The sequence below is a fragment of the Camelus bactrianus genome, chromosome 1 (genome assembly GCF_048773025.1).
Source record: "Camelus bactrianus isolate YW-2024 breed Bactrian camel chromosome 1, ASM4877302v1, whole genome shotgun sequence".
NCBI lineage: Eukaryota > Metazoa > Chordata > Mammalia > Artiodactyla > Camelidae > Camelus > Camelus bactrianus.
In genome coordinates this window covers 61,849,009-61,876,020 of record NC_133539.1, presented here as the reverse complement: position 1 = coordinate 61,876,020, position 27,012 = coordinate 61,849,009, and the positions used below count along the sequence as shown (strand labels likewise).

The window sequence follows — 27,012 nt, the reverse complement described above, 5'->3', positions numbered from 1 at the left end:
TTGTCTGGGTTTTGTGGAGAGTAGGGGTAACTCATGAGTTAGCAGGATTCACTCCTTTCCGCATTCCTCTTCACTTTCCCTCAGAACAAGGACTGTGCCTGGTGTTCAGTTACCTCATAAATAAACTCAGGGCCCAGCTATTGTTCTCTGAACTTTTCCATGGAAGGGTCCTGTTCACCTGCCAGAGGCTCCAGGCATGATCCCAGGGCACCCAGAGAGGACCCTGCCGCAGGCCCACTCCGGCCACAGCAGCAATGCAAGCCACGACAGGCCAGTGCTCCTGTCTCAGATTCCCCAGCCAGGCTCTGAAAGACTTGTCCTTGGGGAACCCTCAGGGCACTGACTTGCATCCAGAGGATATGCTCTTGGAGTTTTTTTTGGCTGACGGGTAGCGCTGAATCACCACCCTTTCTCACCAGCTCCATGGATGTCACCAAGGGAAGGGCACTGAAAAATAATCTAAGTGAAACTACCAAAAAACATTAAAGAAAGAAAAAACACCGCTGTGTTAGGCTTAAAAAAATATTTATAAGACATGTTTTTAAATTTTCACAGAATATCACTTAATAAATATTTTACCAGGATGATGAGGATACATCACAATGATGGAGGAAGCACAGGGGACAACTGAAGGATGGAAACTTTTAACAATTTAATTTAAACCTGAATTCATCAGACTTGCCCTTGGCATCAGGCCTTGAAATCTGGCAGAGAAAGTGTCCTGACCCACCCAGCCCAGGTGTCTAGTGTGGGCACATAGCCAGGTCAGTATACGGAGGACCAGTGGCAGCGGCTCTTGATTACCTGAAGCAGAGGCTTCCTGAAAGTGAGGAAGATGATGGTGCAGGCCACCAGCAGGGTGAGGCAGCTAGGAAGAATGAGCACAAGGTACAGCAGGCCCATGTCCACCCGCTCCCACTTACAGTCCTGAGGAATGCCCCCAGGCAGCTCTGTCAGGTGAATGACCCTGGAGGAGAGGTTGCAAGTGACCATGGCTGAGTCGGCGACAGTGTGCAGGCGCTGCAGGGCCGCCCAGCCCTCCACCCCACAGCAGTCATAAGGATTCTGACTGAGGTAGACAGTCCGCAGACTTCTTGTGAGCTGCTCAGACACAGCCCTCTGCGGAAGGGCTGTGAGCAAGTTTCTGCGGAGATCCAGGGTCTGCAGGGCCAGGCTGCCCCGCAACGTTGGGAAACTGGTCAAGGCATTTCCCGACAGATCCAAGTCCCTCAGACTCCCAAACCCAGAGAAGTCCAACTCTGTGAGGCTGGAACCGAGGCCCACATCCCTGAGAGACAGGACCTGTAACGTGGGGGCAGTGTCCCAGAGAGGAGCGATGCTCCCGTTCAGAACCCTCCAGTTGCCAGACAGGTCTAGGTGGGTGAGGGCGGTCCCCTGGAATGAGCAGTCTTGTAGTGCCCCCAGCCCACAGCCCTCCAGGGACAGGCTCCTCAAAGATGCCATGTTTCTGAAATCCACACAGGCAGGGCCGCCCCCGGGGTCTAAGCCCGCCGGCTGGGGACAAAGTGAGATCTGATTGTGGCTCATGTCAATTGTAGTGAGGTTACTGGCATCAGCAAAAAGGCCTGTGGGGACACCCAGGAGCTGGTTGGAGCTCAGATTGAAGGACCGGAGGCTCCTCAGGCAGCCGGGGAGCCCCGGAGCCAAGTGTAGCTCCGACAGCTGGTTCTGGCTCAGGTCCAGCTCTGTGAGTGCTCCTGGCGGCTCATGCTCCCGAATGTGGAGCGTCATCAGGCAATTCTGGTTGAGGTTCAGGTGGGAGAGGGAAGGCATTTTCTTTAGGAAGCCCTCAGGCAGGTACTGGAACTGGTTCTGGCTCATATCCAGGAAGCGGAGATCTGAGAGGTTACTGGAAGCAAACTCTTCCCAGAGGCTGACGGTGGTGATGTTGGTCACGTTGCCGTCCACAAGGAGGAACTGGGCCACCATCTCCTGCCTCGACGAGGTGTTGTACAGGTCCCTGTAGAAGCCCATGTTGTTGTCCCGCAGCAGGAGGGTGTGCAGCTTGCCGCACTGGGGCAGGAGGGGGAAAAACAGCAGCTGATTATGAGAGAGGTCCAGCGTCTCCAGCTCAAAGGCAGCCTCTCCCCCCGATGCCAGGAACCACTCCAGGGCATTGTAGCTGACGTTGAGGAACTGGAGCTGTGTGAGACCGAAGTCCACAATGCAAGGGAGGTTATTATAGGCCAGGTTGAGGTGCCTCAGCTCCGTCAAGCTGTCGAAAGCACCACCCTCAATCTCAAAGATGTAGTTCCTCTGCAGATCCAGCTCCCTGAGGCGCCCCAGGCCCTCAAACACGGAGTCGTCAAGCCTCATGATGGTGTTCCTTGCCAGGGACACAGACTCCAGAGAAGAGAGGTTCTGGAGCATGAGGGCCACCATGTCTTCTGTCAGGGAGTTCCCCGACAAGTCCAGCCTCCGCAGAGCCCGCGGGCCGCGGAGAGCAGCTGCGGCCTCCTGGTAGCTCTCCGAGAGGGAGTTGTCGGGCAGCGCTAGGCTGCGCAGGTGCACCTGCTCCTGGAAGGCGGCGCGGCTGATGTGCTCCAGGTGGCAGCTGTGAAAACTGAGGCTCTCCAGGAGAGGGTAACGCTGCAGGGAGCGGTTCCACAGGGTCTTGAGAGGGTTGGCATCCAGGATGAGCGTCTGGGAGTAGGGCGGGAGATTGCTGGGCACTGAGGCAAGGTTCTGCCCTCGACAGTCAGCGACTCCATCCAGCTAGGGCCAGAAACACATTGGTCAGCAGGGAGGGGGGCCTCTGAGGCAGAGGTTATGCACAGAAACTTAGTTCCTCATCAGACTTTTCCTGCAACCGTTGGGAGGGCTCTAGAGCCTCACTGAATGCTCCAGGCCTCACTCAGAATACACAGCGTGTTCGGAAAGATCTGAGCACCTGTCCATGGGGTGCTGAGTGTTGACCATTGTACTTGCAGTTTGGTTTTAACTACAGGGGGAGACTGAGGACCAGGTCTCTACCTGGGTTTGAATTCCACCTCTGCGTGACCTTGGGCAAATAATTTAGCCTAAATCTGGTTATTTTGCCTGAAAAATGAAAATTAAGAGAGTCCCTACTTCAGAGGACTGTAGTGAAATTAGGAAAGAGGCTGCACAGTGCCTGGCACACGGTGACCGTTCATGCAGACGGTCGCTATTGCAGTGTTATCGCCATTGTCCTAACACCTGTGTGTTTAGCAGGGATGCTGAGAACCAGCGGCGCTGTGGCATCTTCATTTCACCTAAAGGAATTCTGCCGGGGAGGCTCCACCATATTTTGGATTGATAAATATTACAGCTCGAAAGGACCTGATCGCTCATTACTACCCTGAATTTTACAGAGAAGTAAAGTGAGGTCTAGAGAAGACAAGTGAAGAGCCAATGACAGAGCTGGGACCGGAGCCCAGAGCTCTTATTGCCCAATTCAGTGCTTTTCCTGAATGCCATTCTGCTACGATTGTGTGGTGTAAGGAGGCAGGAAGGATGGGTCTGGTCTCACTGCAGAAATCAAATAAGCCTCAGGATATTTTAACTCAGCCCAGTTTTTACAAGATTGGCAAAAACAACCAGCCACCTGATATTCCTTTGGTGTCCAGGAAAAGGGTTTTAAGTGATAAGACAGAAGAGCCAATGGCATACCTTTCCACAGACTGCTCAGCAGGACAAGGTCAGTGTTTGCCTAAAATTGTGGGCCCAATCCCAGGGGGCAAATGGAGTAGTGGGACAGGGGAGAAAATCCTGAGAGAGAGAGGAAGAAGTACAGCTTTGGAGAGATGACAGACTCAAGCCTGCAACTTATTAGCTTTGGACTCTGGGCAAAAAATTAACCTCTTGGAACCCCCAGTTCTTTATCTGATTATTGAAATAAATCTTCTCATAATTAAAAATTGATACATTATCGAAATACAGAAAATTAAACTATTCGGTAACCTCAGCCTCTCCTTCAAAGAAATGCTATCGTTTTGTTATATCTCTTCTGGACTCTTTCCTGTTATCTACCTTAAAATTTTTTTTAAATCAGATTGCACTCTACAAACTGTTCAGTAATCTACTCTTCCCCATTCCCCATTAATAACATGTGATAGACATACTGACTTGTCAATAAAATTAAATTTGGTCACATTCTTTTTAGCAACTGTATGTTAGTTCATTGCATGAACAGCAGAGTGGTTAAGAGCAAGATCTCTAGGGTCAGCCTATCTTGATTCTGCTTTCTATCAAATGGGTGACCTTGGACTGGTACCTAACCTGTAGCGACCTTCATTACTGCACCTGTAAAATGGAAGTTATACTTGTAATTTTCTCACAGGTTTTCTTTTGAGGATTCAGTGTGATTGTTTATGTAAGACACTTAACATAGAATCTGCCACGTAAATGCTTACTAAATGTTAGCTATAATGATTATTAGCATGCTCTAATTAATTAATCTCCCATTGTTGAGCATTTGAGTTATTTCTAATTTACAGATGAATGTTAGAATGAATTTGTCTAGCTCCTTCTAGACCTCCTCTTACCCCCTCAGAAAAATCTTTGGTGTTTTGATTGGGATCCTATTACAATCATGGAGTAATCTGGGGATGGACTGATATCTTTACAAAACTGAATCTACCCATGCAGGAACAAGATGTATATCCTTACTTGAGTAAGTGTTGGTCTTCCCCCGGCAGGGACTCTCTGGACAATGTTGTGGTTAGGGGCTTTCCTCAAGCTACATAAAACCCTTTTTCACCAGAGTTGCTGCAGTTGAGGGTAGGAGGGGACACATCTCTGCAATTCCTGCAGCCCCACTGAAGTACTGCAGAAAGACCATATGGCCGTCAGGGCCCGAGAAAGCTTACCACATCCACTTCATGATAACACCGCATGACTGATTCAAGGGGGGCTTTGGAGGGTACCTGGACCTTCAAACTCTCAACCCTCAGTTCAAAAGAGCACAGGAAATCTGCTCTGATCTCACTGGTAGCCAAGGCCCTACTCCTGCCCATCGGGCTGCAGAGGATCAGGCAGGGAGTCTAGCCTGAACCTCTAAAGATGCCAAAGTACTCCAGCTTTACTCCCTCCTCTTCCTCTGCCTGGTGACTCCTGAATTAGCCACTGTGAAGTTAACCTTTCATTGCCTCTGTGAATGAATAATAGAAGTCTGTGTAGCAGAGACTAGCAACAATAATAACAACGGATAAAACACACAGCACTTACTGCATACAAGGCCCTGTCCTGAGTGCTTTACCTACATTAACTCACTGTATCATCATAAAAGCCCAGTGTTATGGTATTATTGGTTGGTACTATTATTACCTACATATTTTACAGACGAGGAAATTGAGGCACAGACTGGTCCAATGTCACCAGCTAGTAGGTGGTGGGGCTGGGGTTTAAAGTTGATCTGGTTTATACTGTACACCCTCTACCCCACATTGGAGTCTACTTAGCATGGCAGTTAGAGGTTACTAAAAGTGGTTAAGAACCATGATCACCTGGGTTTTTAAGATTCATCAGCCTTAAGAACACATTTTTGAATGTAAGTATTGACCCTGACATCCAATTTGTCTTCCCAGTGTCTAGTATCTAATAGGACTCAAGGAACAGTCATTAAATGTGTGTTTCTCAGCAGACTTTTGATGCCACTGAGCTATAGATAAAGGAGAAAATTTTGACAGAATGTTCAGTTGTTATGAGCCAAGTCTGCTTCCACATATGGGCTGAAGCCCTGGTGAGGGTGAACGGTAAAACTCAGGTGTCTCTCCCTGGATGGTCACAGGCCTGAGTGAGCTCAGGGATGTTGCTCTGTGGTGCAGCATGGACAGTGTGCCCTTCAGAACAGCTGGGTAAGCATTTGCTATCGGCTCACACACAGACTCTGAGGGAGGGCTTTTCCAACCTTAATATTCCGCACCCAGAGATTCCAAGACCATTAGTGGAGCTCCATCAGCCAGATACTTAACAAGGTGTTCTTGTTCCAGGTAGCTGGCCTCAGCCCATCTCTGGGGTCATCTATCTTTAGCAGGTATGAAACAGGTGGGGCAGGGCCTTTCCCAGGCATCATCTCTTTTGATCAAAGAGCAAGTTGCACATGGCATCATGCTAAGTGGGTACAGAGTGATCCAGACATTCATTCCCTCCCCTCTTTGGTTGACAATCCATCAACTTTCCAAATGGACCCAGCCTCGTCAGGACAGGTGTGACAGACAACTGGGAATTCCCAGGAAAACTCACCAACTTGCAGCCCCCTTGGGAAGCTGCTGTGACCCTTCCACTTCGGTTCCTCCATTCCACCATCAAGAAGTGAAAACCCAGGCAGAGCCAGAGGGGCAATAACTCCATCTCAAGTACAGCACTGTGGACAGAGGGCAAGGAAGACACAGGTAAGAGAAGGACATCCCAGAGGGCTGCCCTGCACTCCCAGTAGAAAAAGCCAGTTCTCTGTTATGTCCGGTTTTGGCGGCCCACAGCTACAGGGAGGTGGAAACCCGTAGAAGATTCAAATACCTCAAGTTAGCCAACACTGTCAACCTTTCACTGCAGCTGTCAACAAGAATTCATTTTCATTTTGCCTCTGCCATTTGATGAGCAGGTGGCTGAACCTGAAACTCCTGGGTCCAGCAACAGAAGAGAAAAGCAAATGATTTGAGGAACCAGGTCTCAGGTCACCTAGAGTTTGCCATGTTTCATAGTTCTGTTAAAATGTTCCTCTCAAAGCTCACATCTGCCCAATGCATTGCCTGAGCTCAATAATATTTGCTGAGTGAATGAATGAGACAATGAATGATGAACTGGAATTGAATTATTAATTGTAGCCTCTGGTCTCAGAGAGTTAATAGCTGTTGTGCTGGCATGAGTCTTTTAGAAAAGAGTAGACCTCGTTGATTAACTCATTTGAATACAGCCCTTTAAAAAAAGGATTTTGGTATTTCCCACTGAGGAAAAAATGAAAAAGTAATCTTCAGATATAACAAAGATTATTGATGAAGTGTGGTTACTGGCTCTTTTACTTGGCCGGTGAGCACAGAACAGGAGTCATGAGAAGGCTTAAAATGATACATATACCAATAGAATTTTAGAACTAAAAGGAAGCATAATGGAAATGTAGTATACCCTCCACCATCACATTTTTCCAGGGCCAAGGTACATAGGCCCAAGGATAGGCCTTATTCAAGGTTCCAGACTGACTTGGTGGCGGGGCTGTCAGAAGCTCCAGGTCCCCCTCCCCGAGCTCCAGGATGAGTAACCATTTCTCTCCCTGCAGGTGCTGCTGAGTTGACTGCCCCCTTGTTGGGAGAGTTCACAGACCAGTGGCAACCCCAGCTCTGCAGTGCTTAGAATTAGAGGCACGTGCCCAGCACCAGCATTTCACCTGCCCCGTCCTCTCCTTGACATCCCCACGGGAAGGGACACCGAGTCTGCTCTCGAGTCTTCTCTGGGGCCAGCAGGACCAGCAGTAACACGCACCCCCTCATCTATTCCATGGGACCCACAGACCTTTCTGCCTGACACATCTAGCCATCTTGGGCCCCTTCCTCTTTCCTTTTCTTCGAATGAGTTTACACATCTCTAAGGCTAATTTTAACTTTCTGGTCAGATTTGAATACTCACCAGTGAAAACAGACTAACAGAAAAAGCTAAGTGAAACCAGGTAAGTCAACTTTAACCTTCGCTTCAGGTCAGGCCAGTTCTCCTTACCACAGAGGGAACCTCCAATTCAGGATTCATCAGTGTTTGCCAGACAGTGGGAGTCTGCTTCCCAGGCCCTCCTTCCGTTCCTGCACCTGTGCAGGAATTATTACCTCATGGCATGTACAGGGCCCAGATGGCAAAAACAGAGGCATATGGGCTCCTGTCCTCAGTCTCCTCCCAACACACACACACACACGCACAAAGCGTGATCACTGCCTTCCTTGAGATAAGGTTGCCAGACTTAGCAAGTTACAAGATGCCATTCGAAAGTCGGATAAACAACAAATAACTTTTTAGGGTAAATATGTCTCATGCAATATTTGGAACATACACTAAAAAAATTCATTGTCTGACATTGAAATTTCACTGAGTGCCCTGTATTTTATTGAGAAGAGACAGGAAAAGAGGAGGGTATAGCTCAAGTGGAAGAGTGCATGCTTAGCATGCATGAGGTCCTGGGAGCAATCCCCAGTGCCTCCTCTAAGAATAGATAAGTAAATAAACCTAACTACCTCCCCCAGCCAAAAAAAAGAAAAAAAAAAAAAAAAAAAAGAGAGAGAGAGCGAGAAATAGAAGAGATGGAAGATGTGAACCATGGACTTACTCCTTTAGTCCCTCATCCCCTTTGTCAGGCTTGGGACGGTACATGCTGCTGTGACACCGGAATAGCCAGCCCTGTGTACTGATACTGAGTCTAGATGTGTTCAGGGCAAGAGTGTAGTTTTTTCAGGGAGAATGTAACTCTTTAGACTGGTATGCTAGATAGACCTGGCGTCAGTTATGCCCAGAGTGTAATTTTAATTTCTGGATCAGCAAAAAAATTTTTGCAAATTTAAAGCATATTTTCTCCTAAACTCAGCCAACCGGCCCAGAAAGACTCTTGCTGTGCCCTCTGGGTGACCCCATCTCCCATGAGGCAGTGTGGGAAGATTATGGGATTTGGAACCAGACAGACCAGGATTTGAATTCTGGCTCCAGGATTTGTTATTTGTCCTTGAGCAATTCACGTAAAATCTCCGAGACTCAGATAATCCTTATATAAAATGGAGATAACAATAACTACTCAGAATTTTCATGAAAATCAAATAGTATATATAAAAGTGCTTCATTAACTATAAAGGTAGTTAATAACATAATTGTTACTCATGAATTCCAAACACCAATGGGCTGGTTAAGTCATCGTTTACTCTAATGTGTAACCTCCAAGGTAATTCAACAGCTACATAAAGAAGGGGAAAAATCGAATTTGGCTGAAAGAATGAATATATCATTATACAGAGTAAATGTGTGAAAGTTATGTGGGAAGGTTGAATTAAAAATTCTACATTAATAAATTCCAGAATAAACTTCTGTTATTTGGACAGAAAGAAAAGGACTAATCCCAGTAACAGATGACTATGCTGGTTGAGAGCCGTTTGCCCTCAGACCCATGGTTTACCCTTCCCCTACCCTGCTCTGGATCACAGCGGGCTGATGGCTGAAGGCTCTGGGTGTCAGCTGGCCTCCAGCTGGTTTGGTCAATGGGAGGCACTAGTGGGAGGTTAGTTAAAAGGTAGAAGGAGAAAATCCATGATATTTCTCTTCCTCTCTCTCTGCCTAAGGAGAGGCCCTTGAGCTTCTTCTGGTGACTCCGAAGCTCTAGTAACATCCTCCCTCTGTCCTCCCCAAGGCCTAGGGGAGGGGGCAGCTTTCTGAAGTTGCTAATCTCTGGGTTAATGGTCTGTTCTCTGGTTGGCTTCTCAGCCTCTTCCATCATGTGTAGCCAACTTTCTGCTTTAAATTTCCTCTGTTTTAAATAATCTATGTGTTTCTGTTTCCTATTTGGAGCCTGACTAATATAATGATGTAAGTGAGAATGGTTTTGGAGCAATACTAAACCAAAAGGTATGGTGTGTAATGGCTCTGAAAAGCAATAAAAGACTTTCAAAATAGTAACCGTTTAGGTTGAGAAACACTCTTTGTGGAGCATTAGCTGCAGAAACCTTCCTCAGAGCCACAGCACAGCGAAGAGTACAAGACAGACAGTTGGGATGCCAGATCTCACTGGAAAATCCCATGACACCTCTCCTGTGTGCTCGGGACTGCTTCTCTCCACCCACACTTAACCTCAGTTGGGTGAGGACCACTCCACAGTGTCTCCAGCTGTATGAGAGCGTCTATGCTTGAGTGTGCTTTTAAAAAAGTAACTGTCCCACTTTACTCCTATCTGTCTGATATCTTCTGAAAAACATCAATTTTTTAAGCCGAATGTTGCTCATCTTAGATACATTTTTGCTGGAGAAAGGGAAGTGAATGAAGAACAACTATGACAGGGGGCACACATGACAGCATGACATTAACAATTTAAATGAGGTAACCTGGAACCTCCTCTCATTATAATTAAAAGGGTTTGCATCAATGGTGCCCATTTCATAGGCTGAGAACCACTGTGGGAGCCACAGAGTTAATACAAAGGAACTACAAATCAACCCATGTTCCAAGTAGGATGTGAATCAGTGTTATGTCTCTTCCTGGTCTGGGTGACCACTGGGGGAATATCCTATATAAGACCTGAGATCCTGACACGGGAAGCAGATGGCATTAACAGAATCTGCTTGTATCTGTTCTTAAACCAGATGGCAAAGTTAAAGAATTCTTTCCAAGTGCAGAAGCAGAAAATGGTAAATTCCATTCTCTCTTATATAGGGTCTACAAAGCCTATATTCTTTGAGTCAGTTAACGAATTCTACAGTGTCCCTCTATCTTTTACCCTGTTATAGCTATCATGGTTATGACTCAAGCCAGAGACCGTGAGCTTTGAATTAGCGAAAAGCTTTGAAGGGACAAGACCCCACTGACCCTGGTGCAGGAGCCAAGATTCTATACTGTGTCTGTAACACACCTGACTTGGAAATATCAAGATTATAAATCCAACCTCATGTTAAAGCAAACTCCTCTTGCTGTTGCATTTATATTTTTTTCTTTATCTTCTAACTATTCTGTTTGTGTCATCACAGAATGTCCATCCTGGTTCCTCTCTAAGAAGTCCTTGAAATATTAGGACCTCAAGTGCTTGATGGCATCCTCTACATAACCATTCATCTTGATATTATGCTTTCTAACTGGTTATCATGGAAACGTGTGATTCAACCCCACATCCATCCCTTGTTTGTAAAGAGTGTTCCTTTTTCAGTCAGAGAGGCAATATGGCTTTTTGTCTGGCTTTTCTCTCTCCAGATCTGGTCATAATAAATAAGTGGTGAAATCAAATTCATTTCATAAAAATAGCTGACTATATTCTGAAATAAGAGAACACTGACAGCGAGGAAGAAGAATGCATATCAGCTACAAAAAAAAATCCTCTTTGTTTCAGAAACTATGCTTATTTGCTTTTTCCATTTCCACAAAATAATAGGGAGAAGCCCTTGCTTCACTGAGCCAAGTAAGGGAAAAGAAGGCTGATTGGATGGCCCTGTGGGCTGTGTAAACAATGAAAGGGATGAGAACATTTACTCCTTTTGGAAGGACCATCCTGATCCTGCTGGCAGTGGCTTGACTATAAGGTGCGGCTCAAGTTGTAAACTCAGGATTGCTTAGATGGAAGAAGATGGTCACATGCAGGCCAAGGGGTGGCTCCTGTCCAGTCCAGGACACGTGTGGGTGATACTTGCTTTTGCAATGGACAGGGAAGAAAGGATGAGTGGACCCTTTTGACCTGCTTGTCTCTGCTTCTTGAAGCCCTGAAATTTTCATGTCCCTACCATCAGAATCAGAATAGACTAGGAGTGCAGCAGCGTCCCTGTTTTTGTCAGATCCTCTGCAAACACAAATGTGCACTATTTTCTTTGAAATGGATGTAGATTTTTCTGTATTAATAAACTATAACTTCTTCTTTTAAGGGTTATTAATTCCAAGTAGCTTTCTTGAAATACATAAAAATTAATACGCCATATGTTGTATAATGTCTTCATCAGCTGATAGTAAAAAACACAACCATCAGGTAGGGGCAGATCTCCAGGTATTTCTGTCCATAAAAAGGTCTCCTCATCCTCTAAGTCTGGGAATGCTAAGCAGCAGCTCTAACCTGAGTTTTGGTTTTGCTTTGTTGGTGTTGTTTGATTCATTTTCAGGAGAGGATGCTGGATTTCTAGTATTCAAGGGCACCCTGAGCATCACCCCCTCACTCCCCTCACTCTCTCCACTCTCTCACCTCTCCACCTCCTCCAGCTGCTGCCGCTACTACAGCAGCTGCCTCCAGAGCTGGGATTGCCACCTCCTTGCTAAAGGCGCTATTAGCAAGTGCTAAGAGTGTTAACATACATTAGCACGTAATTGAGAATTTCCTCCTCAAAGTAATCAGATAAGCTGAAAAAGCTTTAAAGAAAGAGGTCTTGAACGAGAGAGTGGGGAACTCTCAGAGATATTTGGTGTTAGAAACAAATATGCATAGACTGGTTGGGGAAGGGGGATGGAGGGGGAGAATCTCTAGAGACAGAGTTTGCACACGTGCGGGACATAAATGGGGGCCGGTGACATCCCTGAGCACACAGGGCACAGGGGCTAGGTAGAGGGCTCCACAGAAAGGGAGTCTGCCTTTGTTTAAAAATGAAAGAGCAAATCCCACCTGGGATCCTGGGAGAAAGGGAAGGTCAGCTGGTCACATACCACAGAGAATGGATAATAAAGACGAGAAACCCGAGTTTTGGCCACTTCAAATACTTCCTACTACCAAGAAGTATTTGAAAGCCTCAGGCAAGCAGCTCTGGTCTCTGATTCTTAGCAAAAAAAAAAAAAAAAGTGATCTCAACTGGCACCAAACGTTCATACTTAGCATCTCCCATGGGGAGACCACCTGCACCCTGAGTCTCCAGGTGTGGTGCCTTGGGAAACCCAGAGTCCCATCTCAGTAGCACCCTTGCCAAAAATGTTTGCCCTGAGCTCAGTCATGAGAAAACAATCATAAAGATCCAGGCTGTAAGATGTCCTACAAAACAACTGACTTGGATTCTTCAAAACAGTCAGTCTTAAAAAAAACAAAGAAAGGCTGGGGAGGGGAGAGGTCTGATAACAAGTAACTAAGAAACATAATAGCCAAGTCCAATGCATGTACCTTGAGTGGATTTTGGATTTTAAAAAAATCTCTGAAAGAAAAATTTGAGGCAATTGGGGAAATTTACATGTGTACTAAATGGTGTGTTTTCAGATGATATTATGTACAGATGATATTACCAGATTATTGCTCATTTTCTTTGCTATGATAATGATGTTGCAGTTATGTAGAAAAATGCCCTTATTCTTAGGACATACATGCTGAAGTATCCAGGCGTGAAGTTTCATGATGTCTACAATTTATGCAGCCTTCTTTCGAATGGCTCAACAAAGAGACAGAGAAAATTGAAGCAAAATATTACCAAATGGCAAATTTAGCTTTGTACTTTCTTTTAACTTTTCTGTAGTTTTGAAATTTTTCAAAATAAAAAAATGGGAAAAATGAAATAAATGTTGGAGGTCCTAAAGGCAGAGGGGAAATTACGGTTAATCTTCTGCCCCCAAATTTCCAGGAATGTACATTTTTCTCAGAAACGTGCTCAGTAAACATTTGTTAAATTTAAAATGCATGACACGTAAAGTTTGAACTATCCTGAAAATTCTAACATTTTGACATTCAAAATGATTTGAATGTCTAGAGTTTCCAGACTGCTTCTCTTACACCTGAAAGGGGCACAGAAGTGTTAGATTGTGTGGCCTGGTTGTGGTTCAGGAAACACAGTTGCTGTCCCTTCCACTGTCCAGGTCAGTTGCTCTGCCCACCACACCCACAGTCCCTCTGGTGGGGCAGCCCGAGGCAGCCCTCATGAGAAGCTCATGACCCCACCACCACCTGCATGTCCACGAAGCTGACAGGATCTTGAGGAAGCACCTGACCTCAAGGGGGGGTCAGTCATTACATGTGGCCAACATCCTATGAGAAGTGTCAATGCAGAGACACAAGGAAGACAATTAGGTAATTTGCAGTGGAAATTGGAGCTAAGAGGCACACAGAGAGAGACAGAGTTGAATTTTTGAGGGATCTTGCCATGAGGAAGCAGAAGTATGAGCTAAATGCTGAGGCACGTAGACAGAAAAGAATAGACAGTCAGCAGAGAGCAGAGACCAGGAAGAATGACAAGAGGCAGACTGTGCAGGCTGGGAGAGAGGATGGAGAGAACGGGATCAAGGCTGCCTCTCCAGGTTTCTGGTGGTTCTTTCCCCAGCCAGGTCCATTTCCAAGCTCCACAGTTTTTCATAATAGCACCTCACCACCATCACCACCCCAGAGGATGGCCCAAATGTTGCATCTTAGCAACAAAAAGAACCTAACTAAAACACAACTTGTGCTCTTTAATAAGCTTAAACAAAAGACAAAACTGAACGTAGTATTTCAAAAAAGCACGTATAAGCTTTATAATGCTACCTGTAAATTACAGAAAGGGGCTGAAGTCTGAATGTAGGAATGTATTTTTCAAAGTGCACCCTACAGGCAAAAATCACAAGGGATGGTAAAACTAAAGAGTAAAAACTTGTTGGGAAACAAGATATTCATATAGTCTTAGAGTATCTTATTAATACAAGTTACTTGTTAATTTTACAAAGGTGAAAATAACAGCTTTATAGTGGAAAAACTGGCAAACACCTCCTTAAGCAAATGATCAAATTACTGTAGGGGCCTTACTGGGGAACTTGGTAAAATCTGAATACAGACAACATTTGAAATAATAGTATTATATCAATGTTAATTTTCCAGATTTTGATCACTGTACTGTGGTTATGGAAGACTGTCCTTGTTCTTAGAAAATATACATTGAATTATTTAGAAGTAAAGGGTGTGATGTCTGCAACATTACTAATGTTCTAATTCCTCCTCATTCTCACCAACACTTGTCATTTTCTGTCATTTTTATTATAGCCGTCCAATTGGGTGTGAAGTGCTATCTTTTTGTTGTTTCAATTTGCATTTTCCTAATGATTAATAATGTTGAGTATTTTTCATGTGTTCATTGACCATTTCTATATTTTCTTTGGAAAAAAGTCCAAATTGTGTACTTTTAAATCCAAAGATTTTTTTTAAATTTTGATTTTGGAATTACATGTAAAAGAAAATGCAGAATAGTTATAAAAGTAAAGAACCAGTTGTATTTTTGGTCAGATTAATAGATTCCTATATTTCATGTAAAAAGAACTTGCAGGTTGAGGATTAGAGCAAAAGAGCATTTAGAATTGAGATGTATGAATTCAGACCTCACGACCTGCTTCACTGGCTTTCTCTCTTAATAATGAATTTGTTAAAATATAGGCAATACAATGACTTTTGAGTGCCCCCCTGCCAAAAAAAAAAAATTGTCTTATATCCTGCAGGTAGGAGAGAATGAACTGGCACACTTTTTCTAAAGGATGATTTAACATGATTTATCAAAGACCCTAAAAACAGATTATGTTATTCAACAATTCTACTTCTAGGAATTTATCCTAAGGGATGACAATGTATGTAAAAATATTTTTATAGAAATATTCATTGTGGGGGGAGGGTATAGCTCAAGCGGTAGAGCGTATTCTTAACGAGGTCCTGGGTTCAATCCCCAGTACCTCCTCTAAAAATAAACAAACAAATAAACCTAATTACCTCCCCCTGAAAAAAATATTCGTTGCAACATTAGAAATAATAAAAAAGAAGGAAACCACCTAAAAGTCCAACAATGAAAGGATTCGCTAAATACATTATGATACAGCTTACATGATAGGGATAATGTGTGGAAATTAAAATGCTTTGGTAGGAATATATCTGACGTGGAAAGATGTTCATAATGAAATAGTATTAAGAAAAAGAAAAGTACGAAACTATATAGTATGATCTCAAGTCCATTAGAAGAATATGCACCTATCTGCATGGGCATAGAAAATACTTGAAAGGATACACACATATCAGAATTGCAACAGTGGGGAGAGTTGCACCTGATATTTACTTTTTCCATATCTTTATTTTTGCTTCTCTGTATTTTCTAATTTTCCAACAATTAACTTCAATTACAATATTAAGACAAGTTTTAAAAGAATAGAAACAATATATTATTAATTAAAAATTAAAATATATGTCATAATCAGAGCCTAGTAAGTATCACTGAAATAGAGAATTTCTTATAGGTACTTAGAATTGAAATTACTGTGAATGTGCTTAAAAGGATCATGTGGACTCAACAGAAGAAAAAATACCACTGACTAATAATTAAAATAAGTTTTATTACAGACACTACTTTTATTTTTCATAGTCCAGGGGTTTTAGAATTGGGATTCAATGTTCTTAGCTTAGCCCCGGGAAAGGCTGTAAGGGTAAAGGAAGAGCCCAGCATATGGGAACAGATGGAACAGCTTCAAAGCCTGGCTCTGATCTTGGGTACATCACTCAGCTTCTTGGCCTCCGTATCCTCCCCAGTCAAATGGGAATCAGAATGCCTGCGTTGCAACTTATTACTGTGTTAGGACAACTTTTACAAGAAAGTTCAAGAAATAGTTTTTGCCGTCATTACAGCATCCTCATCCTTGGCAGGCTGTCTACCTGCCTGTCCTTAAACACATGCAGGGTGGGAGCTCACTGTTTTGTGAGCAGCTGGTTGTGCTACTGGGGCCCCTTTGCATTTGCTTCTAGGACTTGGATCCCCCTCTAAGCCTGGACAAGTAAGTAAGGAGTTGCATCATCTGAATTTGTTGGAATGCTCCTTGAATGTGTGGGCCTAAGAACTGCTGTGAGAAAGGACAGTACTGTGACACGTGACTCTTACAGCAATTGCACTTTCATTTAAATTTAGTAACTGACCAACCTTCTGAGAAGAACATAGCATTCTGAAGGGACCACCCACCAGTATTTTGGAGGTGAGAACACTCAGGCCAGAGAGATGAAACGACACGGACAAGGTGCCACAGGGAATGCTATGACATGGTTTCCAAGCGCTGGTTTCAAATCCAGATCACTTGTTCCCACTAGAGCCTAGCACACTGGGTCAACCAGGCTCCACAAAGGCTCTCGTGAGGATTCTTCTCTGGGAATGGTTGAGGCTTTGCCTCCACCTGGAGGGAGGCCGGAGGCCACAGCTGCTCTTCTTCCCTTGGGCTTTTCCTATGGTGAGTCCAGGCAGCTAAGGTGTGGAGCACTGCCTGCACACTACCCTGCTGACTTGGTCTCCTCAAGGCTACAAATGAGTCAACCAGCTTCCCCGTGTGGTCAGGGTCAACCCTTTAGAACCAACAGAAGTCAATTCACTCTGTCCTGTCCCATAGCCACAGGCTGCCTCTAGCCACAGGTCTTAAAAAATGCAAATCTGTTCCCACTGGGGTGTTAACACCTTGCTCTTACTAGGCTGGTGGTGTCACCTTTGTAGAGAGAGACCCACATACTCTGTGGATAGGCACCCAGCCAATAATGCATTCGTTTCAAACTTGTCATTTCCGCTCAGTATCACAGGTTTGTTCTCTTTGATCACTTCACTCAGGTGGTGACAATGTGGCTCTGGGTGACAATAATAGCTGCTCTACTGACTTCACAGGGTTGTGTCAAGACAGTGAGAGAATGTGTGTGAAAAGGCTTTGTCAAAAAGGAAATTTTGTGGACTTCGTTAGTAAGATGAGGTAGTGTCAGGTTAAAGAGAAGGCAGACTTGCTCTGTGCAAACAGGGAGCTGGTGTTAAAAGAAAGAAAACAGGAGCTGCAGTCCCTCTCCCTTCCATGTGAGCTGCAGGGTGTGGACCTTGGGATGTTCAGAGGAGGAGAGACCACCCAGAGTCTGTGGGGGACTACAGACTGAAGGGGTTATAGGTGATAACTGAGGCTTACTGCCCAGAGTGGAAATATGTCACCCCAACCAACCACTGATCCAGGTTCTCCTGAGAAAGAGCACAAGTGAGGAATGAAACAATATGGATTCCTGATGACCGACCAGCTCGATGGGAGAGTATTCAAGCTCACAGACGGCCTTCCAGGCTCTTAATTGTAAATGTTTATTGAATGCTCACGTTGGATAAGCACCATTCCCAGTGCTCTACATGCAATAATCATCACAAAATCCTAGCAAGTGAATGTTATTATCTTCATGTTTCATTTGGTAAATTGAGGCTCAGACCTAGTCTGTGAGTCCAGCAAAACTCAACGTCAATGCCACAAGCCCGATCCACCCTGGGATACTGGCTATCCTTGACTAAATCACACATTATTTCCTCTGTGGGAAAGGCCCTTTTTCTGATCTTGTCCAACTGCCGAACTTCTGTTCATCCTACAAGGTCCAGTACGTGTCACCTCCTCATCACATCCTAATAGTTCAGTTGCACAATAATCCAATAAACCATATAATAAGATACTATATTATAGATAGTTATAACTCCTATGGAAGTTTAAAAATTTTTTATTATTTGATTTTTATGTTTATGAAAAGAAAAGTGAGCAGTTATTAAGTACTATTAGTAATTTAACTTTTCCCCAAATTTTTATTATGAAAAAAATTTAACAAACTGCAAAGTTGAAAAAACTTAACAGTGATCACTGGCATGCCCACCACCTAGAACATATTATTAACATTTTACTATACATGTTTTTACCACATATCTATCTGTCTACCTATCCTTCAATCCATCCTATTCTTTGATGCATTTCAAAACAGATTGCAGCCATCAGTACACCTCCCCCTAAATACTTCAGAATGCATATCAACTGATTTAACTTTCAAAAAAAGTTCCAGAAAAAAATTTAAAGAAGAAAAAAGCTCCTTACTTTTTTAATCTTCTGGGTCAATTTGATTAATTTAACTTCAATTTAATTGAAATTGCAAAATCAGGTATTTTATTTGAAAAAAAAGTTTACGTCTTGTCAGAAGGAAAAAGGATTTGATAATCACTGCCTTAGTGTTCTCAGCTAGAATTAGGAGGAAAGCAGTTCACACTAAATTGTGAATGACTGATACCCTTTTTAATAGGTATTTCTAAAGGTAATGACAAAAAATAACAACATTTTCATGGTTTGGTATCAGGACAGTAAGGGAGATAATTTTGTCCTTTTCAAAATCCTTCAGATTGTACTGGCAAGGTGGGCTACTTGTTCTAAGGCTAATTTTTTTTCTTCTCTCTGAAACTTACTTGAATTCACAGAGAAATGAGAGTAATGTGATTTTTTTTAATCCCCTCCCCTCAAAATAATGATTTTTAGGGAATTTTTGGATAAAGCCAAAACAATTGGATTATAACTTAATGCTATTGGTTGGTAATAATAATAGCAGTTGAGGTTGCAAAGGCTTCTTACAGATACCTGATCTCATTTAATACTTACAACAGTTGTATGTAGTAGGAATTATCTCCACTTTTTATTGTGGTAAAATATACAAATAATTTACCATTTTGACCCTTTTTTGAGTGTACAATTTGGTAACATTAAATACACGCACAGTGTTGTGCAATCTCACCAACCCTCTAGAACTCTATCCTTCTCTAGAACTTTTCCATCATCCCAAAGTGAAATTCTGTACCCATTAAACAATAACTCCCCATTCCTCCCTCCCCACAGCCCCTGGTAACCACTATTCTTTCTTTCTCCATACATTTGCCTGTTCTAGGTCCTTCATATAAGTGGAATCATATAATATCTGTTCTTTTCTGCCTGGCATATTTCATTTAGGATAATGTTTTCAAGGTTCCTCCATGTTATTATAGCATGTGTCACAATTTCATTCCTTTTTATGGTTGAGTAATATTCCATTGTGTGTACAGACCACATTTTGTTTCTTCATTCATCCATCAATGGACATTTGGGTTGTTTCTAAATTTTAGCCATTGTGAATAATGCTGCTATGAACACTGGTATACAAATATCTATGTTAGAATCCGTGCTTATTATCCCCATTTTACAAATAAGAAATCCAAGACTCAAAAAGGCTAAAGTGAATTGCTTAAGTCACATAGCTTGTAGACAGTGAAGCCAAAACTAGAGCTGAGCTCTGGCCCAGGCAGTAGATGCTGGATGTGCACCTGCCTGGGAGGAACACATGTTGGATGAAAGTTCAGCTGGGTTGCACAGGAATGTATTTGTTGGTAAATAGGCATCCCTTGAGACTCCACCCCAGCTCCCTGGCCCCTCTCTTGGAACTCCCAGTCCACAATGATCCAGTAACCAAGGAAGTAACATCTGGCTCAGCAGGGGCCCCCAGGACACTGCTTCTAAAGACAATGTCCATTCTGATTGGTCAGTGCCTGTACCACGTGGTGTCTGACAGTCTGAATACCACCCCTGAGTGTTCAGGGGGCCATGTCTTCTCAGGGGATGAAGTACCCTGTTAATGCCGTAAGATATTCCTATAACAAAGATGAGGGCCTTTAGAGGCTCTGCAAAAAAAGAGCCAGAAAGCCTAGAAAAAACTGGGGATTTAGAAGGAAATAAGAAGACAGTAATATTAAGTAAAATCAAAGCCACAGTTTAGGGACCTGAGGAAGGGCACAGTAACCTAGAAAAAGAGAAAGGCCGTTGGGAGAGTCCCATGAAGAAGTCTCAGGGGGTCAGGCTGGGCAGTGATCGGGAGACCATTAGTACGTCTGAACGTGAAGGAGTGGCCCACGGCCCCTCGCCACAGACACTGCAGGCTGACGGAGAGAGCCCAGCCTTGGCGGAGGGGAGACACTGGAAAGGCAGACAAGGAGTGAAAGCAGGGAAGATCAGGAGGAGCTGGGGTCCAGCCTGCTAGCTAAAATAGAATGACATGAGAACACACTGCATACCCCAAGATGAGCCCCGGCCTGGCACTGTGGGTGCCGTGCTGCCTCAGACCCCTAGGTCCTGCTTAAGAGAACCAGGGTGCAAAGACAGAGCCCCAGTGTTCTCTTGTGAGGAAAAATCCCTTCCCCTTCTTTTCTTTCTCGGAAGGGGCACCAGAAAGTTTCCTGGCGTACACAGCACAGCACCTGACCAAGGCGACCTTGTGGGTTGAGGCTGGAGGTGGGGAGTCCCTGTGTCTTCACAGGGCTTTGTGGCCACGTTTAGCCCATTCCCTGGCACCAGCACTGCTCCCCAGGCCCACCTTGCTGGTGAGGACGACAGGGTTCTACTTCCTCCTTTATGCCCGTTCTTCAGTCTGACATCACATACGCGCTGATGTGAGAAGACATGTGTGGTTTTGTCTCAGCCCCTGACTCCATTCGCTCTGGAAATCAGTTGGTTTTGCCTAGCCATATTCATTTCTCCCTCTGGTAACAGCTCCTCAATTTCCCTTTGAGGAAACCACCCTTTCTTTTATTTCTTCTTATTATTAAAAATTGTTTTTCTTTGTGGTGAAATACACTAACATAAAATTTACCACCTTAACCATGTTTAAGTGTAGAAATTATTAGTGTTAAGTACATTTACATTGTTGTGTAAGCAACATCCTTCCTTTCTTAAAAAGTCCATATTCTTTTGGGTCTGACCTCAACTCCTGGCTCCTAAATGAGGCTTATGAACAAGGCTGGGCCCATCAGAGCCTCCGGATTCCTTAACCACAGTGATGGGTTTATACCTGGTACATCACCAGATGCCAAGCCCATGAGACTCAATCCAAGGATTTTTGCTAGAACTATTAGAAAAGAGGCTTTCTCTTCCTGCTTCAGATGCCAAACTGGTGGGAATTAAGCTTAGAGCAGCAGGTAGCCATCTTTCCCAACAACTCTAGGATCTGCCTGATAATGAAGCCTATGCAGAGGAAAGCAAAGATGAGGAATGGAGATAGATGAATTCCTGGCAATGTTTGAGCACCCAGATCCAGCCATTCCTGGAGCTGTTCCCTATAGGCTTTTTGGTTACTTAAAACAATAAATCCTCTTTTTCTGCTGAAACCAAGTTCAGTTGGGTTTTTGTCATTTGCAACTAAAAGACCCCTAAAATCAAGGTGATAGTTGCTTGTGAAGCTTCTTTGATAAGATCCAAGTATCAATGTCCTTTTGCCCTCTCCTCACTTCTCTGAGCTTTCAGAGATCATCACCTAATCTAGACCAGGAATCCCCACATATTGAACACATGATGTTTGTTTGATGATGAGGTTGAGAAGAATAGTTTGAAGGGAAATGAGTAGAATAAAGCAAAACATTTGTCACTGATGTGCAGATACATTGGTGAGCATCACTGAGCACACAAGCATATCCTAAGAAAGATAATGTTTTTCAGTCATGGGTGAAACCCCACCCTCCCCTAATGTATGCGGTTATTGTGTGGATCTGAACATGATGTGAGGAACATTTAGTTGTCCATCCAAGCGTCTAGCTTACACTTTGTGATGTGGAGATGCACACTGCAGCCAGAACGCAGGTTATAATCAGTACTAGCATCACTCTTCCAAAAGAATCAAGAAAACCAGAGACAGACAGGTCAATGCATTCCTAATACAGGCACTGGGACAAAGATACCAGGAGCCTGCTCTTGGATGATGGGTTTAAGGACTCTGCGGAACCAGGTTTACATGGATTTTCATGAAGTTCCCATGAAGGCACGAATTAGATGAAAGCACCTCCTTTGTGAAACAGGTTTTGGTTTTCATTTAATCTAAAGACAGAAGCTGAGTTTTGTGGGGCTTTCCCCCACCCTCTGGCCCATGATCCTAAATTCCCTCTAGGAACTCTCAGACATATATGTACAAACCTATGGGGTGTGTGAGAAAATAAATCTCAGGGCCACAAAATCCAGTAAACCATCAGCATTCACAGAAGGAGTCAGTGCGGCACAGTCAATAGGTGAAGGGGCACGGGAGATTTCGGAAGGTCAGCTGTATAAACTCTGAATGATTCTACCGTCTAGACTCCTAACAGGCTGTATCCGTTGCGGGTGAAACCTCCGGTGGGGTCCCTTCACTCCCCCTGGAAGTGCGCCACTCCGGATCAGCTCTATCCAGGGGCTCCACTCTTAGCACCCTGCCTCAGCCTCCTGGAGTCCCAGCCACAGTTGGGCACGTGGTCACCTCTCCTCAGGGGTGCAGTAAGCCTGGTAGCCTGTTCTGAGAGCAGCAGGCAGCCGGCTCTGCTCGGTGCCTCCTTAGTCTGTAAGCTCATGAGTGCAGGGGGATGCATGCTAGACCCGGACAACACCCCCCACCCCACTCCGAATCCAGCCCACATGGAGAGGCTTCCAGGGCTACAGAAGAGCCCTGGACAAGGGGGTCAGAGAGGCCTGAAATCTAGTCTCTAGGCTGTGGGTCCAAGTATAACAGAACCCTAGGGAATCTCCCAAGGAAACACTCTCTATGGGGAGGGGGCTCTGCCTGTCGTCTTCACAGGTCTACCCCCAGCACCTGGATCTCGCCTGCCCATGGACGATACATATGAATATGCGTTGCTGTTACCGAGTCTCAGTGTCTTCATCTATGAAATTGTGGTCCTCAATCCAAGTTGTGGGACAGGAAAGGAGATCCGTAAGTCAGCACGCTGAGTGCTCACAGAGTAGTCTCACTATCTCCAGTCAGCGGCCCAGGGAGGGGGCATTATTGTTCCCATTTCACAGATGAAGAAACTGAGGCTCAGAAATTCTCCCCACAGAGCCAGAATTAAACCCAGGTCTGAATCCGAAGCCCTCGTTTCCACTACACCTTGCGACCTTTTCAGCTCTTCATGCTCCTAGAGGGAGGTATTTCCACCGCCACCCGGAGCCGTGGCCCCCAAACCCAGCCCAGAATTGTTGGAGCTTGGACGCAGCCACCCACAACTTCCCCGTCAGCCCTGAGCAGTGGGCCGCGGACGCTGACCTCCTACCTCGCCACCACGCGGAGCCCGCCCGCCCGCCCCCGGAGGGGCCGCGGCCGCCGCGCGGGGAGGCCGCCCCGCAGGAAATACTCACGGCTCCCGCAGGCCCAGGCGGCTCCGCGGGGCGCATCCTCTCCCGGGGCTCCGGCCTCCTCCTCCTCCTCGAGAGCAGCCGAACGCGGGGCTGGGCTGCCTGCTCTCTCTGGGGCATCAGATTATTTTAGCACTTGCGGAAGGAACTGACGGAAACTGAAGTCACATGGAGAACGAGCTGCTCAGCGACTCAGCACTCACAGAGAGCAGGCATCTTAGAGGGAACTGCCGCCGCGGGTGGGGGGCGAGGGGGCGGGGAGAGGGCGGCGGGCTGGCGGGAAGCGGTGGCCCCAGGACTACCTGCTGGGTTAGCTGCGAAGGAGGTCAGCAGTGCTAACCGAGGATCCCCGGGCTTTCTTGCCTTCGAATTTCTGAGGCGGGTGGTGAGCTTGGGGCGCTTGCCTACGAGCTTTTCTGACCCAGAAACTCTCCTTCAAGGTTATGCCCAAGGGTCAAGCTTGTGGGACTGGGTAGAATACACGTTTTCCGATTGAAAGAGAGTCCATTTTCTGGAAGACTCATCCATTCGGCTAGTCTTTACTAATAATCCCTTTTTATGTGTCCAGCACATCATAAAAAAAAGAAAAAGAAATGGAAATTGCTTTGGGGAGGGCTGTCAGCCTGCTAGGTACTTCTTGAGCGTAGGCTGCATGGATGAACTTTTTGTACCTGATGGGTAGAAAATTCCCTGCGAGCTCTTGCCAAGAATTCAAAAGAATAATTGAATTAATGGTAGCCACTATCCAAGGGGTACCAGCCCCTACGCTAAGAGCTTCCTATGCATTATCTCATAGCTCCTGTTCTCAAAAAGCTTACCATCTAGTGGAGAAGGCAAAATATTTACAGTGTCTGCTGCATGCGGAATGAGTAATGCAAACAAGCACAGCAGGGGAATCAGAGACAGGATCTCCTGTTCTGCTCTTTCCCAACCGATCTGCAGAGCTGAAGTGACCTGGAGGGCTGGCTCGCAGCTCTAGTAGCCTGATGATTTGTGATTCTCTATTGCATTATTATCACTGGCATGTGCATCCTAAGAGAACAGGAACAAGTCCTTCCTGCCCCAAACATCCAGTAAATTGTCTCTGCTCCCTAAAATATTCATTTGTAATGGTAATAATGAGACCACCAATGAAAAAACCAAGTAAAAGTCAAATTATCACAAACCAAGGTTGTCTTTTGGGCTTTTTTCTTCTCATAGTATGCACATTTTCTACCCCCATGCCTTTTGTGTCTACCCATATGTTGATTAGTCCCAAATTGTAATTTCTAGCTCCAACATTCTCTCCTAGGAGAGAAGGGATCCAGAAATATTTTAAACTCTCTGTTGGTCAATGTCCCAGAGTGGCCAAAGCACAATGTGTCCTAAACTGAACTCATCCTTTGGCCTAGCTGGTTTCTCGCCCTGTTTGGCTGTCACTATTTCTGGCATGCCTCCATCAGGGGAGTCCAGCTCTCTCAGACTCCACCCCTCCTATGGAATTGGTTACCTATTCCTGCGGACTCTAACTCAGAAATGTTTCTTGAATCCTAACCTACTCTTCATCCTTGCTGCCACTGCCCTCAGTCTAGACCTTATCAATGCAGGCCTGGATCATTTTAGTAGCTTCCTTAACCTGGGCTCCCTACCTCCAATATAGATTCCACCCAGCGGCCATGGGCAGCTTTCTAAAGTATATATTGGATTATCTTACTCCCTACTTATAGCCCTTTCATGGCTTGTCATTGTCTCTTACCTGGATCAGCAGTTTAAGACCAGGTTCAGCAGGTTCAAGTTTCCTAAGGACTGTCTGGTGGGACTCCTGGCATTCCATCCCAACCTTATCCCAAGCAATTCCACTTTTAAATGTTTTATACATTGAGGTTCTCGATTAAATTTCTTTTGAGAAAGGCAGCTGCTTCCTCTCCAAAGAACTTAGAAAACCAGTGGTCTTGATGGGTGTGCGGAGGCAAGCCGGTTTGTTGGTAAATAACACCAACAGCTCTCCTTCTAGTCTAGCAACAAGCTGGCTCACAGGCAGGACCTAGGACTTCCAGATGACACCAGTGCTGCTGGAAACAATGTTTTTCATGCCGGCAAGGCTGTAACCCTGACTGCACAGCTCAGGATTCTCCAATGTGGTTGGGTGCTCTGGGCCCCCTCCGAACCATGCTGCTCAAGGCAGAGGGGATGAGTGTGCTTCCTCCGGAGCACAACCCACTGTGCATTCAGCCCTGCCCTGGTCAAGCACATCCCTCCACATGATGGTGAGAGTCTGGGGGACCATGTACCTTTTTCTTTGAGCCTGTGCCATTGTTGTGGAGTTTGTGCCCATTCCTGTGCTCAACCATAAATAACAGAGACAAGTTCAGTGTCAAGCAGCACATCTGGTTCTCTGAGGAGATCTGAGGTGAAAGCAAGGAGCTGGGCAGTTCCCAGCTGGAGGAGAAAGTCCAGGTGCCTCATTCAACCTGATCATGTCTCCAGCTTCTTGTCACTGTTCATTCCCAGACTTCAACACGTGGTCCACAAGTGCATTTCATCCCTAAATACAGAGCAAATGCTCCCCACTCTGTGCTCCCTCTGTCAGAGGGTTCCCTTGCTTGGAATGGCCTCTCAGCTGTCCACCATGCCCTCCCCATCTCGAAGGCACAGTTTGCGCTCCCCTCGCCTGTGATGCCTCCACCTCTTCCTCTGAACACATGGTCACAAGTATCGACAGTATACACTGGCCTCATGATATCTCTTGTACCATGATCTAACTTTTAGAATTTCTGTCTTGTTTCCCCAACTACACTACAAACTTCTTGAGGGAAGAGGTCATGTGTTATTCCAAAAAGCATATTGCCCAGTGCACAGAAAGGGGCTTAGTAAATATTTGCTCAAGAAGGAAGGAAGGAAGAGAAGGAAGGAAAAAAGGAAGGAATTAAATCTACCTTGTTGATGATTCTCTAGATATTGCCTTCTGAGGGTTCCCCACACCCTTTCTTTCTTAAACTAAGCTTTACAGTAGTCTGTCACTGGTAGGACTTCTCAGTCTCCCAAAGAGATCAAAGGATCTCTGGCTTCTGCTCTCCCATCCCACTGCTTTTTCAGACAATAACCAGATATTATTCAAAACTGAAGGGGTTGGAGACCTACAGTAGAGACCGTGAAGGGAGACACCTCCGAGTCAGGGCAAAGTGTGCAAAGGATCCAGTGGGAGACAGGGGCCAGCTTCCTCCCACAGATGGGTCCGTGCGAGGAGAGTACCGTCACTGCGCCCAGCCATGGAGCGAGCGGCGGGGTCTCCCTCTGGAACTGGCAGCTCACCCCAAGCCCAGGATTTCCATCCTCTCGCTCTCACTTGCCGTGTTTCCCACGCAGCCCTGGGCTCTCTGGCCCTGGCCACAGACAGTGAAGCCCTTCCATCCTGGCCCTTCACCCTGGAGGCTGGGCCTGGCCAAGCAGTGAACTAGCACCTCCCCCGCTTCTCCAGGCCTCGACACATGACTGGGAGGGGATTTCCTTTGGGGC

At 45.3% G+C, this 27,012-nt stretch overlaps 1 protein-coding gene across 2 annotated transcripts; it reads right to left on the bottom strand.

Annotated features, from left to right (window-relative positions):
• Positions 1 to 508: 508 nt before the first annotated feature.
• NRROS (negative regulator of reactive oxygen species) lies at positions 509 to 23,717 on the bottom strand. Of its 2 annotated transcripts, none has more exons than XM_010959311.3 (3): positions 23,436 to 23,717; positions 6,226 to 6,346; positions 509 to 2,736 (listed from the first exon to the last, which is right to left on the bottom strand). In XM_010959311.3, the coding sequence occupies exons 2-3, from the start codon at positions 6,331 to 6,333 to the stop codon at positions 766 to 768; spliced, it is 2,079 nt and encodes a 692-aa protein (XP_010957613.2). In that variant the 5' UTR covers positions 6,334 to 6,346; positions 23,436 to 23,717; the 3' UTR covers positions 509 to 765. The 2 variants fall into 2 exon arrangements, with proteins under 2 accessions (XP_010957613.2, XP_074221437.1); XM_074365336.1 differs by having other exon boundaries at positions 23,521 to 23,715.
• Between the last annotated feature and the right edge of the window lie 3,295 nt (positions 23,718 to 27,012).

Coding starts and splice junctions, on each gene's coding strand:
- NRROS (XM_010959311.3), bottom strand. CDS start 6,333: ATGGAGTTATTGCCCCTCTGGCTCTGCCTGGGTTTTCACTTCTTGATG. Junction 2,737..6,225: donor CCCAAGGGGGCTGCAAGTTG/GTGAGTTTTCCT, acceptor TTCTGGCCCTAG/CTGGATGGAGTCGCTGACTG.